The sequence below is a fragment of the Pezoporus occidentalis genome, unplaced genomic scaffold (assembly GCF_034315485.1).
Source record: "Pezoporus occidentalis ecotype Australia unplaced genomic scaffold, CSIRO_AGI_Poc_V1 ctg158, whole genome shotgun sequence".
Lineage (NCBI taxonomy): Eukaryota > Metazoa > Chordata > Aves > Psittaciformes > Psittacidae > Pezoporus > Pezoporus occidentalis.
The window spans coordinates 261,526-277,219 of NW_026913404.1; the positions used below are offsets into that span (position 1 = coordinate 261,526).

At 42.9% G+C, this 15,694-nt stretch overlaps 2 protein-coding genes across 2 annotated transcripts in view; one reads left to right on the forward strand and one right to left on the reverse strand.

The window, feature by feature from the left end:
* The first annotated feature begins 438 nt into the window (after window positions 1–438).
* On the forward strand, window positions 439–2,649 carry RMI2 (RecQ mediated genome instability 2). Its single transcript, XM_062611876.1, has 2 exons — window positions 439–759; window positions 1,603–2,649. Exons 1-2 carry the CDS (start codon window positions 489–491, stop codon window positions 1,749–1,751), a joined length of 420 nt encoding a protein of 139 aa, XP_062467860.1. The 5' UTR covers window positions 439–488; the 3' UTR covers window positions 1,752–2,649.
* A 3,086-nt stretch (window positions 2,650–5,735) lies between these two features.
* The window catches only part of LOC134160128 (uncharacterized), a 95,027-nt gene continuing 85,068 nt past the window's right edge, over window positions 5,736–15,694 (reverse strand). Inside the window, exons 65-72 of the mRNA XM_062611803.1 lie at window positions 15,175–15,272; window positions 14,615–14,796; window positions 13,356–13,558; window positions 12,686–12,875; window positions 11,966–12,075; window positions 9,706–9,819; window positions 9,149–9,288; window positions 5,736–6,311 (exon numbers count right to left, since the gene is read on the reverse strand). Coding sequence (XP_062467787.1) covers window positions 6,296–6,311; window positions 9,149–9,288; window positions 9,706–9,819; window positions 11,966–12,075; window positions 12,686–12,875; window positions 13,356–13,558; window positions 14,615–14,796; window positions 15,175–15,272 — 1,053 coding nt within the window. The 3' untranslated portion in view covers window positions 5,736–6,295. The remainder of the gene's footprint in view (window positions 6,312–9,148; window positions 9,289–9,705; window positions 9,820–11,965; window positions 12,076–12,685; window positions 12,876–13,355; window positions 13,559–14,614; window positions 14,797–15,174; window positions 15,273–15,694) is intronic.

Sequence of the window (15,694 nt, forward strand, 5' to 3'; positions counted from 1 at the left end):
GCAGCACACCCCCGACGAGTACTTTATTTCCCATACGAGCCCTTTATTTGTTTCTAACGCACAAGTGCCGGCTGCGCGTGTCCAGTGCTAAAGGACGGGTGCTCGTGCTCCCTCTCCCCTCATCGGCGACTGGACTACCGCACCCGGGGGGCGGCGGGCAGCTGCGGGGCAGGAGCACCGTCACGATCGCAGCGCCGCTCCTCGGAACGCCGCCGTTATGTGGCGGTGAAACGCGGGGTGCAGCTCTGCCGCCACGTAAGCGGGACGCTACCCCCGATCTTTATTTCTAAGTCCTGGGGCCAGTCTCCCTCTTCCCGCCGGGGGCCAGGCGCCGCCATCGCTCCCCTCCGGTGCGGGCCTAGCGAGGCCTTGCCGGCCGTTACGGCGCCGACGCCGTGTGCCGCTAGGGCGGGGCGTGCGCCGCTTCCCGCCTTTCGCGTCACCTCCCTCAGCGGGCGCCGGCACCCGCGTCCTCCCCGCGACACAGCATGGCCGGGGCGGCTCCGGGGCCGCCGGTGAAGGTGCTGGCCGCCCAGCTGCGGGGCGCGGTGCGGGGTGCTGGTGGGACGTGGCAGTTGGGCCGGGCGGAGGCGGGCCGGGCACCGCTGTGCCTGCGGGCCGTGTGGATGCAGGGCACCGTGCTGGAGGTGGAGCGCGGCGGCGTCCGCGGCGGCTCGGCCCGGCTGCGTGATGACAGCGGCCCCTTCACCGTGCTCGGGGTGGAGGAGGTGCCCAAGGGGCGGCCCTGCCTCAGCGCAGGTACCGGGAGGCGGGCGCGGTACACAGCCCCTGCGGGGCCTCTTTCCCTTGCATCGTGGGCCGTCGCTTGCGGCTCCTCCTGGCTCGTGTGCGCAGGGATGCAGCTGCTCCCCTTGTCCGAAAGCGGGAGGCTTGCAGGCAGCGGGTGTGTGTCGAATACGTGCCTGGGGCGCGCAAAGCTAGCGCAGCTGCACAGGCATCATTTCACATACACCAGCCTTCCTACAAGAGGCACCCTGAAAAAGCTGTGCTGCTATAGCAGTCAGAAGGAGCAGCGTGTGTTGCCGCAGGGGAGCGTGTTTCTGGCTGTCAGTACAAAGACACGGCCTTCCCCTGCGAGTTCCAGTGAAGATAGGGCCTGTTTTCAGTTCTTCACAGTTAAAGCCAACGGTGGATCAAACTGGGATGTTGCAGAGAAGAGCTGTGAGTCTAGGAGCAAGGACAGTATTTACTTGTTTATTTACTTGTTTCTTCTCTTCACCAGCACTGCTAATTCAAGTGAACAAGTGCTGGACTGCAGCATTGCAGGAGTTGTGGTACAAAACAGTCTTGTTGCTTAATGTTCAGTCTTCTGAATTGCCCTCCCTCCACTTGCATGGTAGAAAGAGGAATCGTGCTGGTTTTGACTCCTAGTGGATGTGAAAATGTAGCAAACTACTGTAAAACAGCTGTACAGATCATGTAGCCTTTTTCAGACTCAGATCCAAGCAATCTTAGTTCCCTGAGTTTTCTTGCAAGTATTGGCAGCTTTAATTCAAACTGTTTAACTACTTGTTTTAAATTCCTTAGCTTTTTGAATTAAAATAGAGGCTAATTAGATTTCACACTTTCTTGTTTTTTTAGGGAAGTATGTAATGGTGATGGGTGTGGTGCGGTCCTGCAGTCCTGAGCCTGTGCTTCGAGCCATAAAGATGACAGATCTTTCTGAAAACCCCGTGCACAAGGATATGTGGAGCCTCGAAGTGGAGGATTTGCACAGAGTCATCCCCTAGATATTTTTTCTTCTGCCAAAAAAAAAACGGAAATGTACTTTTTTTCTCCCCCCCCCCCCCCCCCCCCCCCCGCTGCAGAGCATTGAGCCATTCTGTGTATTTGCAGCTTCAGATAATTGCCAGTTACTCTCCTGGAGTAAACCAAGGTGAGAAAGTCAGGCTTGGAGTTAAGTGGAGGGATCAGTGCGTATCTGATAATAATCAGTGTACGTCTCTTTCACAGTCTCTTTTTATACCAACAGAAACACTTGATGTGCTAAGATGTCTGTGCTATTAAAATTACTACAGTTCTACATATATTAGTTGCTGTTTCTAGGCCCATGTTTAGATAGTTGTTCCTGTAGTGGTGTATTCTTGGCAGCAGCGGCTGAACAGAACTCATGTTACCAGGTGAATTCAATACATGAAATGAAGGCAAAATGCATTTCAGTCCATCTAGGTTGGGGTTGGCAAGAGCATCTTCACCTGTTTTCTCTTTCAGTAATAACATGTCAGCAAATTCTACTTGTAAGACAGATGTCTTTTTCTAAGTGTAAAAGCAGAGTCTTGTAGCTAAACGCCACTCTGGTTTCTGTGTTTCTGAAAGTGGTACAGTGATAACCCCTGTGTTCCAGCGAAGCGAGATTAGCTGAAAAGATGTGATGCAGGATTCCTTGGAATAGGTTCTCAAGATGCAAATAACTTCTACTACCTCATGAAACAAGCTTGCTAAGCCTAAGTGTATTTTTCTCTTTAAAGGTTTCCTTTCTTGTTTCAAGCTATGTTATTTTTAGTTGTTTACATTATTCTTAAATATATTTTAATCTTTCTTTCCTCCTGTGGAAAAAAACCTCAAACTCAAACAAACCAAACCCCATATAAATGATGAAATCTGATAAAGGAAAACCTTTCAAAATCAGAGCTATGGCTACTCTTTTATCTTCCCTCATCTATAGAGAATTTGAGTTCTAAAGAAAGCATTGCATTATCTATGTGATACAGCTTTGTAGTTTGGGACTCTGTTGTCCAGCAGTAGTTATGTTAATTAGGAATGCATACAGGAAGGGAAGATGTGCTCTAATTGTACTCTGAAAAATAGAAGATGAAAATCCAGTGGTGGTTAACTAAATTTTAAGACTGGAGGATTATGTTTTCAAAGTGCCTGGAAATGAAATACTCTTTTCAGTAGATCTTTAAATGAGACCTTTACAGATGAAGGACTAGCTTTCAGAGTCAATTCCAGCCTTGAGATCAGTATTCCAAATCAGGCCACATTAGAGGCACTTGCATAATGGACATCCTGAGCTCCAAGACCCTGCTGATAAAATGCCAAAACACACATACATACAGAATTTTGGCAGTCTGGGTTTATTTATTGTTTTTAATGCTGGGGAAAAAAAAAAAAAACAAACAACAAACAAAACACTTGTGGAATGATGTAGCCTTTCAGGAATGATCCATGCGGTCAGGATACCGACTGGCAATTTTTTACCTAGCAATAGATACTTTTCCATCTGAATGCTGCTTTTGCCAGGAACCTGAAGCTCATTGCATGTAAATTCACCTTGCCGTGCTTTCCAACTAGGCAGTGAAACCCTGAAAATAAAGAGCTAAAAGGTCTGCTGCGTCCTTGCTGGTGTAAGTAAATCTGTGGCAATATTAAATATGGCTTGTAGCCCTGTTGGTGTGTGCAGAGTATAGTGGTTGTCAGGAGAAAAACTACTGTCAGTCCGTCTGGCAGTGATGCATATTCACTGCGTGCATCTGAAAAGTTGCATTTCTGTAGGAGTGGGTTGTATGTACATAGGGCTGGAATGGATTTGTAAAGGATTTCTTTGCATTTTTCACCACTCTGCCATTCAGAGGCTCATGAGTCAAAGCATCTGGGGTTTCTTTGCTTGCCAGCAGTCAGTACCAAGCACAATAAGATCTAGATCCCTTCACTGCTTGACTTTTGGTGTTTCTGTACCTTGTCTGGATCTGTACTGCATGCTTGACCTCACTAAACACACAAACTGGCTCTACTCCACCTGGAAAGTTTTTCATGTTTCATCAGCACAAAGCTATACATGTTTGCTTGACAGTTAATGGGAAGGAGAACTGTTGTTGAACTGAAGTACTGCTTCAGAAAGGCCTGCAATTACATTAGTGAATTTAAAGGGTTATCGTTAGTTTAAAGGTTTTAAAGGGTTCTAAAGCCAACACTGGATGCTTTTGTGACAGTTCTTGGCAAAAAGGGCTTTCCTAGGAATTCAAAGCAAAAGGCAGTCTTCAGAAAGTTGAATGCTGAGTTTGTAAACAAAAGACTTCTAGTGATTGCTGATGCTTCTTATGGCTGTTGGTAGCTTCAAGTACCACCCAGGGCGGAGTGCCTCATCTCTGGGTTTCCAGAGTTTGGCACTGTAGTGCTCTACTGAGCAGTGTGAATTCTCCCTTTTCCACATCTTAACTGCAGCAGGCAGAGTGTGTATGTGGCTATCAGTATGAAGACTTACACTATCTTCCCCTGTTAAGTCCCAGTAAGGATAGGGCCTGGTTTCAGATCTCTTCAGAGTCTGTTAGTCCTGCTCTGTATAAACAGTGCTTTGCCCAGACTTCTGTTGCTGGTATGATGCACTGTTTATGGTTGGTGTGGTAGGTGGGTGTCAGGGACCACGTTTAGAACCTCAGGGCACGAGGGGCTGTGGTTTCTGTTGCCTGAAGTGCTGGCTTTGTTGCTGCTCAGTGTGCACCAACCTGCACCCCATGCTGACAAGGCTTCTGCTGCCCTTCATGGGCATCAGGTGTGAGTTGGAGGGTCAGTGCGAGTGCTTGCCTTGCTCATCAGTATCTGTATACAAACCATGCAGTCGCATGACCTGGGAACAGCTCAGAGACATCTATCAATGTGCTGAACACCATGGCTGTAGCTCAGTATGTTCACTGGTGGTTAAATGGCTTCTCTATATGCAGCTTCTAGGGGACCCCTTGTCTGCACCTACCCCAGGTGTTGCAGTTGACAGCTAATACAGTTTAAACAGTTTCTTTTCTGTATTGCTGAATCCCTGACTGCACTGCCCTTAGTCGAAAAGTAAAGCTCTTCTAGATCTTTTGTTCTACTTGTTGACATTGTATTTTGTTCCTGTGGCTGTCATCTCAGTATTTTTTCAAAGGTGTTTGGTGTGTTCAGCATGCATTAAGTGACTGGGGAGAAGATGATGAGGTTTTTAATTAAGTGGTGTAAATACTTTTTAACTTTCAGAAAGATTGCACACAATTTTGGATTCATTATAAAACGTCTCTCTAAGTAAGCAGTTATAAAATCATTACACAGGAGGGCCTCATTTCTACCATGTTTTTACAGCAGCATCTCCTACCACTTGTAGGAATTTTTCCTGACCCGTGTTAGAATCATGTTTTACTTGCATTTGTGTAAAACTACAGTGTCACCGTTGAGGAAGCGATTGCAGTTGAAAGTAGCACAGACAGGGTACCTGAGGGCATCTGCTACTTTGTCTCTGAACTGCTGGAGGCATTTAAACCCAGCTGGTTCCAACTCTGTAGAACAGTACAACTTACTCTGAATAATCAGTAAAAACAAACTCTTGCATAAAAATAAGCAAGTCAAAAGTTTATTAACAATTATTTCAATGGCTGCATATTATGCAAAGACATCTGAAGGATTCTGAAGCATTACAATTTACTAAGGAATAATTGTGTTTCTGGTATTGTGTGGAGAAAATGTAATACATTTTTTTTTTAATCAACAGATCTACACTACAGAAAGTAATTTAACAGGTGGGACACTCACACATCGATCTGTAGCACCTTAAGACAACTCTGTGGACAGGATAGGTATTGGTCACCCCTTCCAACATGTAAACTGGTTTCTGAGAAGGGGGTTGGTTCTCAAGACACAAAGGGAGACTGTGAAACTGATGAACAGATACCAAGAAGGCTGGTTCTCATTTAACAATGTACAAAGTAATAAGGGAAAAATCAACCAGCACAGAAATGAGAAAATCATTAAAGGCTTTCAGTTATTTATTTAACCATCTTACTTCTTGCTTAGCCTTCTTGGGTGCTGGGGCACTTCCCTCGAAAAAGGGCACTTCCTCCAGAATTTACTGGGTAGCTGAGTTATAGTTCTGGAGAAAAAGGAAGTCAGCATTTCTGCCCAGCTCAAAGCTGACATACTGCCCTCACAGAGGAGCCCACTTGTACCAGTCTGTGCTGGCAGAGACCTTTTGTCATCTTTACACATATTCCTGCTGTGGTTCAAGGCTTGTCAAGAGGCACCTTTGCTATTGAATGGGAAATTTACTTTTTTATTCAAGTACCTGATAATCTTATGTCCAATTTCTTCTTGTCACTGTACTGAAATCATTCCTCTTACCCCAGGTGTTTCTGGGTGAAAAGCTTGCTCTCTAGACTATATATGCTTCATTATACTCATGGTCCTAACACAAATTCATTCCCGCTTTTACTGGTCTCCCTACTATTGCTTCTAGCTTCTCTACCTTAATCGGTTGTTTTATTTTGGGTGCCAAAAAGGTTCTTCCATCTTCAGGGCTGGTATATGCCATTCAGAACTGGCTCAAGCTGAAATGAAAAGGAGATGAAATCCAGTTAAAGAGTTAGTGGTTACTTGAAGGATGGGAAGAAACAAGTCACATTTAATACAAGCTGTTACTATGCTGAATTACAAGAAATCTATGAAGGGGAAAAATAGCATCAAATATATTTATGACATTATAAAGAAGCTGTGGGGAAAAGTACCCTAGCAGTTTAGATACTGGTTTAGCTACACTAAACTGAAATAAAGATGTTCTTTCTTTATGTTTGATGATAAATTCACCTTTAGGAGGAAAAGAGCAGCATTACTGCTAAAGTTTATGGGCTTTGGCTAGTTCAGCTATGCCGATCTTTGACAAGACAGGCTTTCTAGAAAGCAGTAGCTGTTTGTGACCAAAATGTTCTCTTCTGCTCTCCTGACCTTGGCCAGCTGTCAGTTACAATGCGTAACCAGCCTGGCCATTGCAAATGCTTTCGCAGTATCAGACCTAATGCTCCACCGCTGCGGTATGTGCTGTGGCACTTCCTTCTCTTTACTGTGTTTACATATTTGAAGACTTAAATCATGTCCCTCCGCAGCCCTTCATTTTGCACCCACAGAGAGACCTCTGGACTTCTATCAACTATTTCACAACTAGATCATGGTGTCCAAAACTGGACACATAAAACAAGCTAAATAGAGAAGAAGTATTTCTTTGGTACATTTATTCATGTGTACATCCCCAGTGCACGCTGCTTGTTTAATAGTATGTTCTTGTTGCTGTCTGAGCTTGTGATTACTGCAGTTTCAATCCCTTTTCTCAGAAACGGGGCAATGTAAACCAGAGGACTTCAAGTCTTTTGGCTACTGAGTCATTCTAAACCTCTGGTTCCAACTGAATATTCAGGCTCAGATTTAACAGAATTTTTAATTCAATGTTGAGTTTTTATAAATAATTGGAGCTAAAACCACTTACTGCCTATAAGATACCACCCAGAAATTTCATGGTCACCTACTGCTTACACACTGACCTGAATACATAAGGCAGATAAGGACAAGTGGAGTTACTACTGCATAGGTAAGTCTATGCTTGTGAGGTACTAATGTACATACTGGCTGTTCTTATTCTAGGTTTTTAATTTATTGCTAACAGAATCATCTACAACTATGTGATAGTTATTCCTTCCCTTACTGGGTGACAATTCAACAAATGCTTGCAAATATATATATATATATTTTAAGCATATCACAACTGTTTGTAGTCAAGGAACTCTTTTGAGGTAGTAGTGAGTTTACAAAGGCAAATGCGTAACATTTTATTGCATATATTAAAAACTCCACCCTGTTTCTCATTACTAAGCCACATCAGGAGATGCAGCATGGAAGTTAGTGCTTCATTTCAAGCAAAAGCGTAACCGGCTTTTCTGCATGATTCAGTTATTTACTTAAGAGTGAACATTTCCATTGCAGTCCTGCAAAAATGTGATTACATCTGAAGTTATTACTTGGGCAGGTGAATCAGTAATTAGTATGACAGTAATTTGTAAGTGTGTTTCCTTTCATGTGCTCATTGAGTGAAAAGATACAAGCACGTAGCAAATTTCAGAGCAGCTCTGTCCTTTTTTTTGGTCTAAACTAAGAAGTAACAGAATGCAGATGAATAAAAAAGTAAGTTTTGACTGTCTCAAGACAGGAAGATGTGAATGGCCTGTATCACTCAAGGGGTACAATTTATCATAGTTTAGTTATTATTTATGTAGCAATTTGTAGTCAGTAAATAGCAGAACTCAAAGAAGGTAGTTATGTATGGAGACAGCACTTAATAAAAAAATGTGTAGGCAAGATGTAGAGTGCAGATCAGTGACTATATGTAATACATAAAACACCCAACAGACATCCATCCTGAAGCCGTAAGGTGTCTCACACAGGTTACTGTGGTGCTCTAGCAAAGACAGGGTTTTGTCCCTTGGGGACTGACACTCCACAGTAGCCAAATTGGACTGGAGTACAGTAACACATACTGAAAATGGCAACTATCGAGCTGCAGTGTGCAGCAGCTGTGGTAGCTCTGAGGAAAATGAGGGAAATAAATTTTACTACTAACAGGTATGTTGGGGCTGGAGACTTACATAGGACTTCTCTTTACACAAGAATAATAATTTTCTTAAAATGCTGTACTTCCCAAGTAATACAGGTGCATTCCTTTAGAGAGTAAGTTTCCTAGTCTGGTTTCTGCATCAATGTAAGGATCCATAACTAACTTAGATAGTAACACCAGAAATGGGCAAGGTTAGTAATGCCAAAAATTTCAAGCTAGTACTAGTGCTCTTTTCAGCGTTCTGTGTATTTTCAAACAGATTCCTGGAAGATGTTACCCAGGTGACAGCTGCATTAAATACAAGTACTGATAATCTTAAAATCCTGGGTTAAGTTTAAAGATAGATCAATTTAATTGAAAAGTACAAAACCAGGTCACTGAGTATGTTCAGGGTCTCTATATGTTGTATTATTGTTAATAGGGGTCCAAATGCATTATTCAGACAGAAAATTGAAACAAAACCAGTATCTGAGCAGTGGAACAGCTGGGGACAGTCACACCGTACTTGGCCAGTGTTCCGCCTCCTGCATGGAGTGAGGAGGCAATAATAAGCAAGGCAGTGGGAGCAGGCATTGATGGGCTGTGGTGCACTTCTGAGAGAGCAGCAAGAAGGAGGAGGTAGACAAGAAGCAAGAGGAATAATTCCAGAAATAAGTTCGTTTTTGCTCAAATCCACAGTCAGATTCACTGGTGTTTTTTTTCCTCTCATGTGCTCTTGAATAACAGACATGTAAGTGTTGGAGCAATGCAGCCAGCATGTTCTGGATGAAAGGAAATGAAACTTACCACTGAGGAGGAATTTCTACAGGGACAAAGTTTTGGTTGCACAAGTGAACAAAAGCTGCTGCTAATCTGCAGGCAGCCTTCACCTCATGTGATCCACAGGAGTCGTAAGTGCACATGCTGTAGAATGGTGCAGGGTCTACCTTTAACACAAAGCAGTTGTTAGAGGAAGTGCTGTGCAGGACACACACACATCTCTTCTGGAGATGGCACTCTGGGCACACACCTCCAGGCAAACTGAAAGGGAAGTTTGATTTGTGTCATCCCTCCCCCCAGTCTTGATAGGGACTATTGCAAACCTTTAGTCTCTTCCCAGTATCAAGTGGTTGACCTGTACCGCCAATTCCAGACCTGTATGCTAGAGCACTGCAAAGCCACGCCACTACCTCATGGATGTCAATGTATGCTATGGTGACATAATACCTTTTTTTTGCTTTCTGTCTGAATTGTTCTGATTATTTCTAAAGGTTATCTGTAACTAAATTCCTATATCCTTGCAATAATTATGTGTACCCCTACCTGGTGTGCAGGTAGCCTTTGGTGGCCAGAGTTATACTTACAACTCTGAAGCAGTTCCGAAGAAGTGAACGTGGTTCCTCAAAAAACACTTTACAGACTTTTTGCTTATTTGGACACAGCTCCGCTTTCTTCTGTACAAGCCTGCATGTGTTCACCTGGAGAAACAGAATCACTTGAGTTGTTTGTTTGTTTTTTAAACATCAGTGTGCTGGGATTTCTTCACATTTCCAATGGGAGATGGTTTGGAGGAAGACAGGGGCAGCTCAGTTCTCTGGTTAACATTTACTGTTCATCAACATTGAGAAGTACCTTGCACTCTTGATAAACAAAACTGTATGTCTCAAATATTACAGACTATGGACACTGGTTCATTTTCTGTTGATTTTATTATTCACTGAAGGATTTTGGTGTGGCTGCTGACACAGTGAGTATCTGACCAGTTTCTGACCAGTTGTCTGACAGGTCAGAGTTGTGCTTTTACTAGACTTTGAGTGAAAAAATTGTCAGATGCTTGCTGGATTATTCACAGGTAATAACAAGGCAGCTTAAAACCCACTCCCAAACCCAAATGGGACTTCCCTACAATTACAAGCATTTTTGGATGATAAAAATGTGAATGCATTTTTATTGTATGTGATTCAGGTAAGGCCCCTTAGCACACCACTCAACAGCTGATGATACCAAATATTAACAGAACTAGTCATGAGCAGCATTTGCTTACATTTCTTAGGTTTTGTTTTGACTGAACACTGGGTTTAGTACTCTGTATGGATCAGCAACTTACTGTTTGCTTTTAATCAGTAATTTCCCAGCAAATCTTTTAAGATTTTAGAAGCTTTTTCAGCAGGTGTGAAGTAATTTTAGTTACTAAGAAAAATTAACTCCCAGTTTAATCTCTCAGATAACTCATCCTGCAGCAGTCGGACACTTGCAGTCTCCTTATTAACCTGACTTTGTACAGCGGCTGCTCTGGTAGCACTTTTGTTAACGTGTAAGGTCAGTGCATGTTACAAAGCCCCTGGGAGCGAGCTGACAGTCTGTGCTCAGAGCTGGGTGCTAGGTGGCTCCAGCAGTGTGGGGTGACTGCTGCTATTCCAGGCTTTGATGCCTAACCAGATGTAACATGACTGTGTTTCACTTTCTGTATCATGTATAGTTGTGCTAAAGCTTCTGGTCAGGATGGGTTTTTGCAAGCTCCATTTTACCAGCACAGATGAACTGCCCATTTAGACTGGATATTTCCACAGTGTCATTTCATCCTTCTGCTTCAGAAAAGTTTCTGAAACTCTGCAGGAACTCCTGACTTGGTACATTTGTATTTCTGGCCATTGCTTTGATGCTGTATGATAGCAGTACAGTATTGGCAAGTCAGTCCATTCATTTTTTTTTTTTTCTGAGCAGAATACGACTACAGACAGCCCAGAGGTCAGCCAGAGACATCTACAAATCCTGGGCAGTACACAGAAATGTCCGAATCAATAGTGTGAGCACAGCCATTATACCACTTAGAGAAGGACATACGTGACTTCCCAGCTTGTTTACGACAGTGTCTTATGTGTTGCTTTTAATTGATTATTGGGTTTAGTTAATTGTCTCTGGTAGTTTTGCATTAGATGGTTGCATTTTCATGAATATATTAAAGTTAATATTTGTAGCAATTAAGAAAATTATGCCAAGTCTGTCATGTCATGATCCCACCCCATTATTAACAAACACATGAGCAGTATCTTGGCAAGGAAAGTACAAACACTCAAAGCAAAACTCTTCTTTACAGTAAAATCCTAACGGAAAGCTGAAAATAGTAGTTTCTGTGCCCAGAGCGCAGACATCTGGTGAGAGAAGGTACAGGGAAATGCCACAGAATCATAGTAGTAAAAAGATGCTGGTTTCTTTTTTTTTTTTTTTTTGTAATGGATTCTAAAAATGAGGCTTGAAGGATTTAGAGGATCCTGTCAATGTGGCTTGAGAGCACATGAAGGCTACTTTGTTAGGTCAGTGGTATTCATAAATAGCCATGTATACCTGCACATCAGTGTCTTCTAGTAACAGAGGCAGCCTCTATTTTTTCCTTACTACTTGAACCAAAAATGCTCAACACCCATATACAAGGAATCCTTGCACTGTTTTAGCAACTTTGCAATCGTTACCCTGGTTAAACTCAGGAAAACAAATTACACACAGTATGCTCTGTTTTTACTATCTAGCTTTATTTCATCTAAGCAAAACCAGCATGTGGGATGTTGGCATTTGTGCTCCAGCACCGCTGGTAAGCTGCACTGGCAGCAGCCCTTCCCTCATTACCTGCCAGCTCTGTGTGAACTCCTGCAAGTTGTCAGTGATGGAACCATTAGGAAGGATCCATTCATTTCCAGCTTCATTGTCATTGGTACCAAAAAGCCCAGCTGAAATGCCTGGAATGAAATTGGAGTCAATCAGTAGTTGTCACAAGTAGGTGTAGGAACAATTTAGAAGCTGTGCCAGGGCTCTGATTATTCTGCAGTAGAGCTCAGCTGTAATGCAGAAGAGGGAACACATGCTCAGGCACCCCTTATGGATTTTCCTCCAATTGCACTGCCATCTTGTTTGTTACCTCTTATTTTGTTTCTCATGACCGGATCAAGGCATCGTATGCATTCTCTGCTAATCTCAGGGGTCTGAGTTCTAGAATAGTGCGAGGCAATGGGATAGAAATGTATTCCAAGTATACTGAAAACCTCCCTCTTTCATGCTCTTGCATGTTTGATTCTCAGACAGGGCCTGGGCCTGCGCTGGCTGCATTCCATCTTCCCCCTATTTCTGTCTGCTTTAGTGAGCACTTTCTGTTCTTAGTGGCATGATACATGCTGTGCTTTACTTGATAATAACTGGGAATGCTTAGGGCCATTTCCAGGGTGTATATACACAAGGAGGGGGAAAAAGAAGTGAAAGACAACCCATGTGCTGGTACTAAAGGTGGTGATGTTCAGAGAGAAAAAAAAAAAAAATGACTAACACTGGCAAAGCTCTGGGATTGATACTCACCATGATGCCAGCCAGCCAGAGTGACAGTGCAGAGATCATACTGGAAGTCACAAGAGACAGAAACTCCTTTCTGATTGGACACTTCTATTTTATTGCTTTCTCTCCTTGAATTAATGGTATTCTTTTCAAGGGACTGATCCAGTGCTTGGCAGTTTTCTTCCATAAAGGAGAAGTTGTATGTCTTGGATACCTGTTTCAACATGAAAACACAATTTCCAGTTCATCACAGGGCAGGGTCAGTGCCTGGCAAGCTCAGCCTGGTTTTGCAGGTGGGGTGGGGTCAGCTTTGCTCAGCCCAGAGCTGGGGAATAAGAATGGGGTTGAGTTAAACTTTTCAAGAGTAGGAAAGCACAACTCCTGCCAGGTACACTGAAGCTGGGGCCCAGTCTGCTCTCCAGCCCTTTGTAACTGTCGATGAAGTAAGAAGAAAGCTGAAAAGTTCAGTGATCCTCTCTTATTTAAGTACCCAGAAAGCAAAGAGGCAACCCTGGAGTTAAAACTGGTTTTGTTCAGGGGAATTATTTCCTGATTAAAAAGCGGTTGCTTTCTAGCACTTACATCTGCCAGCTGCTCTGATCTGTGTCTTGAGCATTAATATTTTGAAGACTTTATTTTTGTTGGTTGGTTTATGATAATCTCTGGTCTAGAATGTTTGACTTCCTCCTCCTACCTTCAGTCTTGGGGAGATGCTGATCACGGTCTGGTTCATCTCCACATACAGGGATCTTGAGTTACCAGTTTCCTCATTTAGTATTACAGTGAATGTATTGTGAGCAAAATCCTTTGCAAGAAGTACACTGCACTTTGATGCCAAATCATAAATTTTGCCATCAAAAGTCATAAGATGCTTGGTCCCCATTAACATAGCATGATCTAGAGAACGACATTTCAGAAGCAGCATCAGTGAATTTTCCACAGAACTGTAAGTACTGTGCTACTACCTGCATACTCCAACACAAAGAGCTTCTGGCTGGCCATCTCTTAAGATAATTTCTCAAGCTATTATTACTTTTTCATTAGTTACAAGTTACTCTGCAACAAAAATTTCTCCTGAAAGGAACCAATCTAATAACTTCTTTTTCATTATAGATCCACTCAAGTGTCCTAAAGCTTTGAGAAACATGAATTAGGATTCAAAGCTCATCTTGATCTACAGTCATGTTACTTGATAGCTCTATTTGTGAGTCTGTCCCTGTTCCCCTCCCCATACACAGTATACATTCCTATGCAGAAAACAGCAAGACTATTTTAACTGTCTCAAAACAAGTACCCAACCAGAGCACCAGAGTAGCAGCCCAGGAAAGCCAGCTGGTATATCACTCAGATGATGTGGTCACTAGAACCTATTTTGAGTGCCCTCCATTGAGTCTGCCTGCTGGAAGGAAGCCAATAGAAGTGGCTCTTTCTGGAAAAGCCATTATCTAAGGGACAGCTGGGACTGTTAATGCAGTCTTTCAGCATTTAGCAATGCTTTTTCAGGTAATGCTGTCTCTCAAGTTTTGGTAGAGCTGAGCTTTTTCATACTAGAGCCAACAGAAGTGATGTCAAGTCTGGACACAGCCTCCACGGCAAGACCCAGGGCCAGCAGGTATGGCAGGCACTGAACCATGTCAACTCACAAGAGGATATTGATAAGGCAGATAAATGCCACCTGCTAACTGCTGGTCTCAAGAGGAAGAAGTGTAGAGTTGCAAAATTAGCATGAATATTAAGTAAAGGAGTGTTTACCGCATGTCGGCTTTACCCAGAGTTGCTGTTACGTGTACAATTACTGGTTTACAAGAAAGTCTATATATCAAGTTCATAGGAAAAGTAATAATTAGCAGCCATGTCTATATAAACTGCTATTCCAAATATGTTTTGTAGGATTTGGAACTAAATGGACATATATTCAAGTACAAACCAAAGCAGCACTTTGAAAGGGCTTACATTCGAAGGGACTCTCCAGCATCCTCCGTTTGAATCTATAATACTCTGCAACTATGTTGATATTGTAGAGGTCTTGGAGAGGCCTCATTAGCTTTTCTTCAATGAGATAATGAGTGATATTTCCCAGATCCAGAGATCCAGCTTTAGGAAGTACTGGCAGTTTTACTGCCACTGAACAGTTCCTGCAGAATACAAACAAAACAGTGTATGCTCTTAGCTGCTAAGCTGATGAAATGCAGTTGCCTTATTATTAGAAATGTGGAAGTGAAATATTCGTAAGAACTGCAGTCTGGTTACAATGGCAAAACCAAAGATACACCGTGCCAGATAAGGCAGTTATCATAGCTACTGCCATTCTGTTTACTGCTGAGTCACTTCTTCTGAAGTACAGCCCATCCTGGTAGCCAACAAAAAAACACATTATGGTGTGATGCCGTATGCCCAAAGAAGAGCCAGGTAGTCCCCAGCCCCCAGCATACACACTGCTATGAAGACCACCTGTGCACACAGCCATTTACAGTGGTACCCAGCAGCAGGGATCCTGCAAAACCACCACTTACCTGGCTGAGAAACTGTACAGGTTGAGTAAGGGCTTCCGGATCTTGCTCACAGCTCTAGAAAACAGGGCCTCTGCCCACCTGAGCATCTGCTGTGTAGTCTATTGGAGAGCCAGAAAGGGAGATTACAAAACCGGCTTCAGGGCAGGGTCAGTACTGGACAATAAGTTTTAAATCAGTGGTCAGTGAAATAGCAATTTAGTCTCTCTTGCATTTGTCACCTGCCTGGCATATTGTCATTTAGAGGTTAATATCCAGAGGACAGATACTAGTCATTACTGCAACAAATAATGGGCAGAAATAAAAATTTCCTAAAATAACATTATTTAAAGTATACCAATACTTCATTAAGTTAATGTGCTTCAGTAGCGGGTTTGTATCTTTGTTAATATAAACTGCTGTCATGATATACCCTTCATGCTCTTCAACTAGACGAGCCCAAACTTTTTGTACATTACTTGTTGGAATCGCAGTCCCTTCCTTTTATGGTAGAACAGCAAAAGCTACATGCATGAAAGATTAC

Bases quoted from the DNA above. Each gene is read 5' to 3' on its own strand.
- RMI2 (XM_062611876.1), top strand. From the start codon at position 489: ATGGCCGGGGCGGCTCCGGGGCCGCCGGTGAAGGTGCTGGCCGCCCAG. The intron at 760-1,602 runs GTACCGGGAGGC...TTGTTTTTTTAG, and splicing joins GCGGCCCTGCCTCAGCGCAG to GGAAGTATGTAATGGTGATG.